This window comes from Aulonocara stuartgranti (assembly GCF_965226115.1).
Source record: "Aulonocara stuartgranti genome assembly, chromosome: 23".
In the NCBI taxonomy this organism is placed as follows: Eukaryota; Metazoa; Chordata; class Actinopteri; order Cichliformes; family Cichlidae; genus Aulonocara; species Aulonocara stuartgranti.
In genome coordinates this window covers 993,012-1,006,144 of record NC_138958.1, presented here as the reverse complement: position 1 = coordinate 1,006,144, position 13,133 = coordinate 993,012, and the positions used below count along the sequence as shown (strand labels likewise).

At 47.4% G+C, this 13,133-nt stretch overlaps 1 protein-coding gene across 1 annotated transcript; it reads right to left on the bottom strand.

Moving 5' to 3' along the window:
- Positions 1 to 1,592: 1,592 nt before the first annotated feature.
- Positions 1,593 to 12,533, bottom strand: enc3 (ectodermal-neural cortex 3). The gene is made up of 4 exons (XM_082524596.1): positions 12,180 to 12,533; positions 10,122 to 11,156; positions 9,260 to 10,034; positions 1,593 to 2,940 (listed from the first exon to the last, which is right to left on the bottom strand). The coding sequence occupies exons 2-3, from the start codon at positions 11,142 to 11,144 to the stop codon at positions 9,288 to 9,290; spliced, it is 1,770 nt and encodes a 589-aa protein (XP_082380722.1). The 5' UTR covers positions 11,145 to 11,156; positions 12,180 to 12,533; the 3' UTR covers positions 1,593 to 2,940; positions 9,260 to 9,287.
- Positions 12,534 to 13,133: the final 600 nt, after the last annotated feature.

The following is a 13,133-nucleotide window of genomic DNA, read 5'->3' as shown; positions in this document are numbered from 1 at the left end:
CACGATGCAACGGCTGCAGAGGCACATTTGTCTTTGCTTACATCCAATTAACAGCACTCAGTGCACTGCTGAGCAGTAACAGCACACTTTGAAGTTTCTTCGTCTGTCTTTGGAATATTTTAACGACGCTGTTGCATTATGTCACTCGCGTTAGGCAAAGACTGAACATGTTGGTGTACAGAGAGTCTTTTGGATTTTTTTTATCAACCTTTTAGACATTTAGAACTATGCAGACAAGAAGTCAATGCTAAGAAAATAAAAACCTTCAGACGATCTGTTTTCCCAGCTCCCTCTTTGTGTCTGACACTCTCAGGCAAACACAGGCGCACTCACTGATGTCTTCATCCATCTGTCGTTCTCAAGCATTGTCAGGGTAGCTCATTTCATCTCCACTGAGGCCGAGGCGAGGAGAAAACAGAAAGAAAAACAGAAGGGGATGAAAATAGTGACGGTCTAAACTGAGAGTCAGTGTGTTATTCTGCAGCCAGAGGACAGAGAGTGAGAGCTGGGGAGGAAGCTTGGACGAGCTGGACTGTGATCTGAGATTTTCCACTTTTTTCTCTAACTTTGTGTTTGTGAGATCAGGAGTCTGATGCCATCGAACTGTGACAACTACAGTCTCTGTGTCCAAAAAGCCAAAACGAAAACACTGTCCCTGTTTGAATGCTTGATTCACGAGTGCAGGTTATCCAATAATCCATCCATCCATTCGCTTCCGCTTATCCTTTTTCAAGGTCGCGGGGGGCGCTGGAGCCTATCCCAGCTGTCATAGGGCGAGAGGCGGGGTACACCGCGGACAGGTCGCCAGTCTGTCGCAGGGCTATCCAATAATGCAATTGCAATGTTTTTGTTTTAATGACAGGTGTGTGTGTGTGTGTGTGTGAGAAACATGTATTTTCTGTTCTGATCTAGTTGATCTATGTCTAACTTAAAATCTGTCATTGTGCAGTAATTCCTTTTTTAAAAAGTACATATATCAGGGTGTGTGGTGGAGCTATTTTACAGAGTTAACAGTCAAGTCTATCGTTCCTGTGACAGTTTTCTAAATGTCCTCTTTAAACTTTGTTATCTTTTAAAGCACAAGTCAAAGCCCTGCTGCCCGACTGTTTAAACACCTCAGAAGTGGAAATCCTGCAGGTTTGTTACAAACCTCGAGCTGCAGGCAGCACTCACAGGCTCCGCCCTCACATTGAGCGTGGGTACATTCCTCTCTGGTGGTTCTCCTCCCTCTTCTACGCAAACGTGCCAGCCCCACTTCCTCCCACCCAACGCCCCGACTGCACTGTTTGTCACAGGAGGAGCATCTCCTGACTGCTGGTGAGAATCATCAGGGTATATTTTAAAGATCTGAGCGTTCTGATGGTGATTTTAGAAGGGTTTTCTTCTCTGCTTCACATACCATGTGATCCTGACGCGTGATATTGTCAAAGAGATCAAACATGAGCAGTTAATCTGAGCGACGACTCGGTGCACAGAGAGCAGGAAGCAGTTGCTGGTAAAATACCAAAAGCGCTCCGAACCTGCATTTGGAAACTATCTGAAGCACCTGTGTGATCGTACAGCTGCTGAACTCCACAGAGGACGAGCACGAGTCCAACAAGATGACATTTATTGAAAAGTAACAAACTATAGAACAAGTAGTAACAGACTGTTTCAGTAATAGCTTAATATATCAGTATATCTGGAGTATACTGCCATACATCGGAGACTTGCACAGAGAGCAAATTAACATATTTTTGACGATTTGCTACAAAAAGGCTTCGATTACTCACACTACCCGACCGGGTTAAGACAAAAGATACAAAATTAAGACAATTAAGAGAGTTGTGCAAATTTAAAGCCTTCTACAAATGAATTACGAGGCAAATGTACAAAACTATACACACCAAAGACTTCTGTAGACACGGAAAGAAAAAATCACTATTGCAGCTACAAGGCTATCACACTAAGTTTTGTTATTTAAATCCATAACAACACTAAAGTTAGATATTCAGGTTTTGGCAACATTTCTGTTTCAGATATGACCGACGCTTTTAAGCACAATCAGACATTTTCCACTTGGCAAAACGACATAAAGAAGAGTTTGTATCACAAAAAAAAAAGTACATTCACTAGAATGAAATCTGTTTTCAGACGAGCGATAACAAAAGATGTAACCCTTCCTTCAGCAAGTACACATGACCCTGAGACAGATAAGAACAGACAGAAATCATCATCTGAAAGCCGACACAGACGAGTGTCTCCTTCAAGTCGTGATGGGCCACGTTCCCTCTTTTTTCTTCCTTTTTTTGCGAGCTTGTATTTTCAGTTAGGAAGAGGATACAAATTTAGCTCAGCAAGATTGAGGGAAGCCCAAGTCCAACTTCTAAAAACACAGACAGGAAGATCGTTTCTGTTCACAAAATCATACACTTCCCCAAACGTCTCCTCTCCCTCTGCACATGCCGGCCGCAGCAAAGGTCTAATTCAGTCTGAATAAATTACACCTGAGTAAACAGTGTCAGGAGTGGGCGGGGACAAAGAGGGACATCTCAACTTCCTTCTTCGCGGTGAAACAAGCTAAAGTGTCAGTTAGAGCGGTGATGCACTGGTGAGAGGATGCACGTCTCCGGACGAGCAGTGCAGGGCTGACAGAGCGACAGCAGCTACAGAGAGAGAGACGTGCTCACAAGGCCCTGCTGGACACGCACCAGCGAGTCCACTTCAGACGCGGGGACAACACGGCAAAGTTACACAAGAAGCACGAGTAAACACATCGGGTAAAAAAACAAAAGTCTCTGTGCTGTTTCCAGGCCTTCGCTCATGTGCAGTTGGAGATAATGTGAATCAGTCTGGATGGAGAAACGACGGGAACACGCAAAACCCCCTCCTCTTCCTCTTCCTCCTCCTCGGAGCCGCCGAGGGGGGGCACATTCCTGCATACCAGACTCTGAGGCTCATCTGAGGGAAAAAGACAGAGAGGGATTAATGTGCTGGTCCCGTGAACTCTGCTGTACAAGGACCCTGTATGAGAACGCCGGGCACATGACCAGAGGGCCTGGACGTTCTCAGGGAGAGGAAGGCAGAGACCTCCAGGCTACACAGCAGCTTATCACTGTGCTGTTTTATCAGGCTTTGGCCACAGAGCATTAATAACACCTCTGAACGCAGCAACATTTAACCATTTATGTGGCTTAGTGATGAATATCTGAGGGTGCAGAAGTTGGGACCTGTGAGTGAAAATAAGCTTCAGTGAACTCAGATAAAAAGCACATATTCCAAAAACCATCTGCTTTATCCTGATAGGAGGCTTTATGCTGCAATTCCTGCATCTGCAAGCTGCATTTTTTAAAAATACAAACACTGTAATGAATTCTTTGGAATCTCATATTCCTCTGCAACCTCACTGTCTAATTTTCCTCTCGTGGCGGTATGAGGAAGTCGTCCTCTGGATGTTTGGGACGCTGGACAGAAACCTGAACCTGGTGGTTTGCATACTGCACATTTGCAGAGATACTAATAACCCGCCTGCAGCGTGAGGCAGCGAGTTCGTACTCGGGCTCTGCTGGGGGTTTGTTTGAATAACCTAAAGACTCTAAATTCCACGGCTGACAAAGCCCGATGATACTTCAGAAGCCTTCACTGATCCACGCACATCTGTGACGGTTGTGAATACTTTGCCTGAAGCGTAACAGTCAGACACAGTTGGAGAATATTTGTTTGCACGTTTAAACTCTTGATTGCTGTGATAGGCTGGAGCTGTTCAGGCTCTAGTTGTTTATCGCTGCGAGCGTGCTGATTCTACCACTGCAGCAGACGTGCCGGTGACATTTCCAAATCTCTATAAAAGCTTCCTTTGAAAAGGAGCTTTATTGTTATGCTGCGTTCCACCTCCTGATATTTATTCTTGAACTCTGTCAGAGGAGTTTTGCCTTGTGAAATGAGTCGTCTGTGATTGGCTGCTTTTCACAAGCGGAAGATGTTAAAACAGCAGGTGGGTGGAGCTCCAAGCGTGGAAGAGAAAGCCGTCCGTCGAGCATTTGAACAGCCTGAAGCTTGCAGTGATTACTGGCACACACACTGTATATACACAAACCTTGGCTTTGTTAAATTGTAACCACTATTTTATCTTTTTTTGGCTTTATTGCAAATAATCATATCATTCCAATTTTACCTGTTCATGGTTCAGTAAGACTCTACAGCTAGGCTCCTCAGCTAGCTTAGCTCATCCTGCCTTGAAAAGCAAGAACAGCAGCACTCATTGCATCGCATGCAGCTTTAGGCCTCTGCTTTCTCTGTCAGTGCACATGTGCATGGCTCACCGGCAGCACCGGTTGCTGTGCAGATGATGAAACCCAAACACGCCGCCACTTTGCTCAGACCGTGACAGCTCTGTTTATCAAAGCTTCATAAGAACTGCGGCATCAGGCCGTCACGTCCAGGGTACGACGAGCTGAACCGCGGCCCAGACAGTGAAGAACATTCACCAAGTGCTTAAAGACACCAAAGCAACAAAGAGGTAATGTACTGCCGTGGTTAGTTCATCCACTGAGAGATAATATCCTCGTCTCACATGACCAAACTTTAGCTCACTGTCACCTTGGATGAACTCCAGACCGTCACTTCCTTGTTACCTGTCACATCAAGGTCAGTTTTGCGCAACACCGTGCTGCATCGTTTACAGCGTTCACCTTTCGCCCACATTTCAAAGTACGGCTCTTCATTAGACACAGCTGTAACCCAGGAATTATCCAGGTGCGCTGTGTGCGTCCAATCAAGAGCAACTGCTGCGTGCCTCTGCAGACCAAACAGATGGGCTGGGACTAAATGCTGCTCTGCTTGGATCTGCCAGGTTCGCCTCATGTTTTCACAAAAGCTTGTCTCATGAAATTACACAACGTCCAGTTTGAGACACCTGGAGAGGAGCGGCTCACAGAATGACACCTGGCATGTTGCAAAAGCTGCATTTAACTAAAACCCACATCTGCATCTTCTTTATTTATTTATTTATTGTCATTGTCAAGAACAATGAAATTGCGTTTGGGGCTTCCATACAACCCAAAAAAAAAGAAGAAAAAGAAGCCCAACGAACCAAAGCCAGTCCTTTCTTTAGCCCAGTCCTTTCTTTAGCTGTCCCCTGTGTGCAACAAGGTCTGTGCCATGTTTACTAATGACCACCTGAAACTGCAGCGTATTGACCGATGCATGAATCGCAGTCACTTCATTTACATGAGTTTGCATTGTTTTCAGGGATGCGTGAAGGACTCTGGGAATGAGCTCCGGCTTACAGGCATCTTGGTACGGCTCTAAAGCATAATGAGGCGCGCCTGATGAATCGCTGCAGAAACAAAGAGCATCTCTGTGACTGGACGAGCCTCACTTTCAGCACCACTTCAGCAAATATTACGCAATTTGGATTAATTACCAGGCAGACACACTGTTTCCTTCCCCAGCTGGCTCTCTGAGGGGGGCCGCTGTAACTGTATGACAGCTCGTCTCTTTTTAAGGGTCTAATCGAATTAGTCTGGGTGATTATTCAGCCATTTTAAGCATCGTCTTCCCTTTTCTCCTTTTGTTAGTCCCAGCGTGGAGAAAAGACCAATAAAAACACCATTAGGTTTATGCAAATTTCAGCATTTGTGCTGAGGGCTGTAATGTGGCAGATTGATTACTCGAGGGACCCGAGACCAAGTGTGCGTGCACGTGCTAACTCTGACTGTACGTGCACGTGTGCGTGAGCTGGGGGGGCGGGCCTTGTTGTACACAGATGCCACAATAAAAGCTTCATTCAGCCCGTGCTCCTGGTGGCCCTCACAGCGAGGCATTAATAAAACATTAGTATTGAGTGACTGAGGCCTCTGCTGTCCTCCTCCCCGATCCCACCGTGACCTTTCCATTTCACAGCAGCTGTTTGGGGATGAAGAGAAACCACCAAGGAGTCCCTCGGTGACCTCTGACCTCTCCAGGTGTACCCTATCACAGAGAGCCATGCCCACCTCACAAGACCGTCGGTTAAAGCCGTTAAAAAGCTGAATTGTGGGGGGGGGGGGGGGGGCAAAGGCTCAGGCAACATAACAGGCATTTCAAGGCTATTACAGTTCAGTGGTGAGAGAGCGGGATCCAGTTACGTGTTGTCTGCCTGTAGTCTGGCACCAACGACGGACCAGGCTGTCCCCCCGGATGCCATCCAGCTTATCATTTCCCAAAAGACTAAATAAACGAGTCTAAACAAAATTACACGCGTTTAGTTCTGCGTGTTTTAAACCCGTCTGTGAACGTCACAGGCTCTTACTCCCATTCCCAGAACAAACACGAGCCTTTACAAACACTCTTCCCCCATCCACAGTGGGTTCTGGCTTGGCCTTGAAGTCTGCGGTTAGTCACATCTGGTGGAAATGCACAGGGCAACAAACTGCAGTAGGTGGTGACAAAAAAGAAAAAGAAAGACACAGCACGGCTGGTAATCCCATACAGGCCACGCAAACCACAAGGCGACATTAACAAATCTTTACTAATGGGAAAGCAAGCCACACCTTCATTCCTCCCAAATTAGAGTGAGGACGGCTGGTTTTTACTAGGAAGGGCAATGCCAGCAATGTGTAAAGTCTCACCAGACTGCTGGGAGGAAACAAACACACACACTTGCAGAAACACAGTATTCTTCTCTCTAACCCCGGCTGAAAGTTGAAAACTTTGGAGCAACGTATTTTTAGGCAGGCGTTAGACTCGGCTGCCAAGCGCTGGAAAATATAGCTTTGCTTCTCCTGGTCTTACTCGCTTATCTCCTCCTCTCCTTCAGTTTGTGCGTACGTTTGTGTTTGCCCCCCTCCTCCTTTCTTGGGTGTGTGAGAGAGAAAGTCAACAAGGGTCTGGGGAAGGAGTGTGTTTAACAAGCTGGAAATCTGAGCTTTCTCCATCTGTGCAGTAATTAAACATAAAGGCAGTCAGCAGCAGGACGGCAGCTACTGTAACTGCGAGGTTCATAAAGACGCGGTTCCTTGATCTTTCACAGGCAGCCTGTCTGTCTCCATCCCAGCCCAGAAACCTTGGCTACCATGGATACAGTGGCCCATACCAGCAGCCCCATAATGCTAAGCCCCCAGCCCCATCATCTCCAGCTGTTTACTGTCGCTCGCCTCTGCTTTACTCTACTTTCAAACTCTCTGGCAGAATAAAAAGAGGAGGTGCCTTTACTGTTGCTTTTGCACTGTGGGGGAGGAGGATTTACCCAGGATGCACCTGGGTCTGTCAAACAGAAAATAACAAAATATGCACAGAATTTTAACTTGAGCTGTATCCACTCTGGCTATTTTCTAGCCAAACATTCGTCAAGCACATATAAGAACAGCTCACATTTACCGCTGCATTTATGATTATCTGATCGAGTCCGTCTAGTTTCAGTCAACTTGGTTCTTAATCACGATCTCTCAGTCTCATGGTGCACAGCATATGAAGCTGGAGGAGACCAAGCAGTAAACCCCCAGGCTGGAAAGTAAAACCAGCGCAAAGCAACAAAACCTGAAGTTTCTCAAGAGGCCACTTGAGTCTGGCCCCAAAAGCGAGTCAGTCCACTTATGCCTGGATTATACTTTGGTTATGGAGGTTATGGACAACTGGAGACCCGAAGGCCAAGCAGTCACTCCTGCTTCTCTGAAGTCGGCTTGTTTTCTTGTTTTGACGTCCTCAGTGCAGCCATCAAAAATACAGATCCTCGTGTCACTGCTTAGGCTTCAGACTCCCACATTAAAACAGCCAGGAGTGAAAACATTTGCTCTCTACAGACAATTTCAATTTCCATCACAACAGCTATTTTTTCCAAAATACGGGATGGCAACTGTCAGACGACTGAAACTGAAACGTTGTAGTCGACATTTACAAAGAAACGGCTGATGTCATATTAGCCGTGTCCATTTTTTGTTTACAGTCTCTGTAGAAAGCAATTAAGTTAGCATGAAGAGTAGAAGTTAGTTGGACCTCTTCTAACTTTAGTTACTTTTGCAGAGTGACATGCAAACACTCTTGTTAGCTTTAGACAGAGCAGATAGAGCCAGGCTAGCTCTTTCTACTCTCTGTGCTAAGCTAAACTACACGACCGCTGGCTGCAGTGTCGTAAAACCCCTCCTTGTTTTTTCCTTTACAGTTTTATTACTGTAATAAAGATAAAACCCTTTAATTTCAAATTCAATAACTACTGCAGCACTCAGCTGTTTTCCATGGATCGCACCAGAACTGAAATAAGGTCACAGCACGGGCCTCGTGAAATTTCAAACCACCGGGAACGTGTGAAAAATAAATAAATAAAGCTGCTCACTGCGCTTGTCATTGCACCGTGTAAAAGCAGAAAACGCCTCAGGAGTAAAGCATCAATCGATAGACTCGCATGAAACTGAAAACTGCCCCTGCCTTCCCTTCAGGCCAGTTGGCTCCTATTATTCTTGAGTTGTTGTAGTCAGTCATATTTTTATACCCTTTAGACTTTCTCTGTTCCTGAATTCCTGATGACTGGTTTGACTGTTTGTCACCGTGGGAAAAACTCGTCAGCACGTATGGAATTCATTTTTCTTTTTTCCTTTTTGAAATCCTTCAAAACCTGGGAGCAAGTCGAGGACTTGTTTGTTTCCCCGTCCTGTAAAATGTCCACATCTTAAGTGTTGCTTCACACGAGCTAACAAACAGAATGTCTCTGATCTTATCTAAAGCACAGCGAACGTGACGCATCGACTTTTCAAACTGCCTCGTTACAGGCACCCCGTTAGCAGCATTGGGCCTGCAGAGCTCCCTGCACCCTTTTGCCATTCACTACAAGCACAGACCTGATGCCTGCCTCTCCACCTCGCTCCCGTCAGTGTCAGAGGTCTTGTTGTGCAGCTCTCGCTCTGTAATTATCAGCACCACTGACATTCCTCCTGCTCTCTAAACCAAGACTCCTCCATGTTTACCCGACACCCAGCCGGCACAGCAGCTAGATAATGTGTAACCACTGTAACCATTAGCAACCCTGAAAACACAGAAGAGTCTTTAAACTGGACGGTTTAAAGAGGCATTCACCTGGACTGTGTAACAGTGTAACAGTAACAGTGTAACAGTAACAGTGTAACAGTGAAACTGTAACAGTGTAACTAACAGTGTAACTGTGTAACTGTAACTGTGTAACAGTGTGCTTTATGCTAGCCAGGTCCCACACATGATCTGAAGATTTAAAGGGGAACTATGAATAGCACACATACAGTAATTGACATCTTGTTTGTTTGCGTCACTTTAAGAAGCTACAATTACTCACCGCAAAACCTCAGAGCGTCAGTGCATCTCTATGCTGAGAGGTACTTCCATGTGCTGACGAAGGCAGTGGGAATGAGCGAGTAGGGCACGCTGGTCACGCTGTCCCAGGAGTCTGACGCTGGATCGTAACAGTCTAGCGTCTTGCACCTCTGAGCCCCAAAGTACCCTCCGACCACATAAAGCCTGTTTCCCGACGCCACAGCGTGACAGCTGATCCGCTTGGCTGTCACGTCGCCAAACTTTGACCACTGATACGTCTCGCTGTTGAACCGATACGCCGAGCTGGCAGAGAATTCGGTGTCGCCGCCGATCACGACGACGTGGTTGCCGACCACGGCCGCTGCCGTGTATCGCCACAGCTGCGGACAAGCGGCCGGCACCGACCACCGGTTCTGGCAGGGGTCGAAGCACTGCACCTTGGGGTATTTGTCTCTGTTTACACTGGTGCCCCCAAAAGCGAAGAGTTTGTTTTTGGCGCCGACAACGGCAGCGTTGCTCACTCCTTCTCTGAGCGGGGCCACGAGGGTCCATTTATTGGTCTGAGGGTCATACTGTTCCACCTGCTTGAGAGAGACAGATGGAGAGGCGGGGAAGGATCCGGCGAGGGAAGTGTGTCCTCCCACTACGTACAGCATGTGGTCGAGCTCCGCGGAACCGTGTCCGAACCTGGCTACCAGCATCGGCGCCGCTTTAGACCACTCGTCGTGTAATGTGTCGTAGACCCAGACATCTTTGGACGCTCCATTCTCAGATCCACGTCCTCCAGTAACATAGACCTGAGGGACAGAGAGAGAGCGTGTTTACATCGTCGAGGGGTCATAAAAGAAAAATGACACATTTAAGTCGATTCATTGCTTAAATACCTTGCAACCAATGGCGCAGGCGCTGCACTCTTTCCTGGGACTGGGGATGTCTGTTTTGGGGGTGATCTCCTTGGTCTTGTTATCAATCACGTAGACTTTATCACACATGAAAGTCTGACCTCCGAGCAGCAGTAGGGCCTGACTGACTTTTCTTGGACGTGCACAGAATCCGGTTACGATCCCATCGTTCTGGAGGATCCGCATCTTACACCGCACAGCGTCTTCGACGATTTCCCGGCACACCTTGTGGCACATCACCAGCTCCTCTGAAGCGACGTTCTTCAGCAGGTACGATTCAGGCAACAGCGCCAAGCGGACGCAGCGCAGCAGCTCGGGCAGCTCGCTGTGCCTACGCTCCATGTCCGCCTTGACCCAGTCGATAACGGCCTCGTACACCAGGCTCTCGTCCTCCACCTCCAGTTCCTCGCTAAGGATGAGCTCCTGAACTTTGTCCTTGGGGAGGCTTAGGAAGTCTTCTGTCCTAAAGAGAGTAGCAAAGTTCGCCAGGCACATCCTCCACGACAGCTCATACAGTCTCTGACACTGGTGGGCGTCGGACAGCAGCATCATCCCGAGACAGTTGGACTGGTGAAGGTTCTTTTCCAGAAACTCTGCCGCCGCGTCCCTGATGTCGTGAAACTGAAGCATGTCTCCAGCTTCCAGCAGTGACTCTGCATTTTCCTCATTGATGATGACCCGGGCTGAGTAAGCGTAGTCAAGCAGAAGCTCCAGCACTTCCGGGTGGAGAGAGTCGTGGAAGTTGACGTCACCGTCGTGACTCTCCCTGAGCCCGCCGCTAAACATGGCCTCGAAGTACCGGCTGCAGGAGGCCAAGACGGCGCGGTGGCAGGGGAAGGAACGGTTGCCGGCCTTCAGCACGACATCTGTGAAGACTCTGCGTTTGCGTAGCAGGTTGAGCTGAGTCAACAGGCTGTCCGCGTGGGACGTCTTGTGGAAGAGTTGGATATTCATTGAGCCAGAACTAGAGCGAGACTTTCTGTTTTCGTGGTTGCTGACAGACATCTTGACTTGAACCTGGAACACAGAGACAAAAAAACATGGATAAGTTACTCTTACAGCTAATTCTATTTTGATTACAGTTGGCCAGATATAAATCTTTTGATGTGAGCACTCCTCCCATTTGATGATTAAACAAAAACTCTGCCGCCACCGATGAATGGGCTGTACATGAAATACTCTTATCAGTATGTCAGGCTGCAGCGGAAACGGACTTCAGACTGTGGAGAGATGAAAGGAGATCAGATAAGGCGCACTCCCACGTAAACCCAGTGTGTGTTAGTGCACCAGTGATTTACACAGTGCAAAAATCTATAAAGCATGCATCACTGTCAGAGCCGTGAGAACAACCGGCTCTTAGAATAACCTTCAACGATTAAGGTTAGGCTAGAAGCAACACCTGGGTGTTTCCACCCTCTTCCATTTCAGGGCTGTGAGTCACCTCCAAACTCGGCAAAGCCAATAAATTCCTGCCAGCTTGTTGTGTTTCTCAGCTGGCTCACATACAGGAGCTTTCAAGCCCACATAAGATGTGACACCTCAGAGCAGCTCCTCTAGGATAAAATTATGTAACCGCAGTGCAACAAGGGAGAAATAGAGGAGGGGGGGGGGGGGGCATTTTCTGATCGTTTATATATGAAGCTTGAGTGGGAGTGACATTATATGGTTTGTTTAATATTCTAGGAAATATTTCAGCTACCCACTTGTCCTGGCACGGCGCGGCGGGCTAACAAAGAGCCCACATATAACTTGAAAACGACCAAATAAATATCTTCCGCTTTAAAGCGCCCATTGTTTCACAGCAGATAAATTTAAATCGGCCATTCAACCCAGCTGAAAGAGGGACGGTGGACTTCCGTGCAGGGGGGTGGGGGGGAAACAGCGTGTGTGCAGTAAATGTGAAACTCTGGTCAGCACTTCCAGCATGCGCTCAACTTTCCTCCCAAGTTAGCAGCTGCAAAGCATCGGCCGAGATCAAAGGAAACAGTGTTACAGCTCAGTAATAACGCGCGCGAGCGCCGTGGTACGGTTGGATCTTACCTCGGTGGGAAAGGCAGCGATCCCGACTCCTTTCTTTATCTCCGCTACAACTTCCACCCGTCGTCGGGTTTGTGTTTGAAGTTGTGGCACACTTCAGGCGAGTCCGCTTCCCGACTTTAAAGCTGTATCACACCCTAAACTCGCGGGAGACGGTTCAGCCATCTGTTTGTCTTCACACTCTTGGGTTTGTGCCCGAAACAAAACAATTTTTGGAAAGTTAGCCGCTCGCTGTTTTCTGTGGGTGAAGCCAAGCAGCGTGCCGGAGAGCGACGAGCTGAGCGCAGAGAGAAAGAGTCGAAGCAGCAGCGGTGGTGTTTCCTCTGGCTCCTCCCACTCCTGCTCCCGCCGGCCAATGGGCTCAAGCATCAGCGCAAAGCTTTCCTTTATTCTCCAGCCAACCTGGATCAGTGTCCGTCATTATATTCAGAAACCATCGCCATGAATCACCCGAAACACCTGTCACTGTATGTTTCACCTGCCTGCTTTGTTCTCGCCTTTCCTTGGCTTGCGCGTAAAGAAGAAAATCTCCATTTCAGCGCTATCAATGAACGCCAAGCAGCCTGTGTTTGTAAAGGATTTAGCGGAACAACACAATGGAAAAGGGGAGTCTGTGAAAAAAGACGACATAACGATAGACAGAAAAACTATCCAGGACGGCATCGATGCTGGGTGTAAATGCGCACAGGGTTAAAACTACACGTGTAATACAGGCTGATGTTTAAGAAAGGTTTTCCTGAAAGCTGTTGCTGCTGAGATTTTTACACTTTGATGTCACAAAACAGTCTAAAGATCACTTAAAATGACCTTCATTTCACAGACCAGTCTGCTCACCCAGCTCTGAGTCAAATGTGACCGAGATGAACAGCATAAACATAATTTCATGAAATAACTATTGTTACTAGAAAAAAAATCAACGCATTGATTGTGAAAGACAGCGGTGTGAAGTTGTAAATA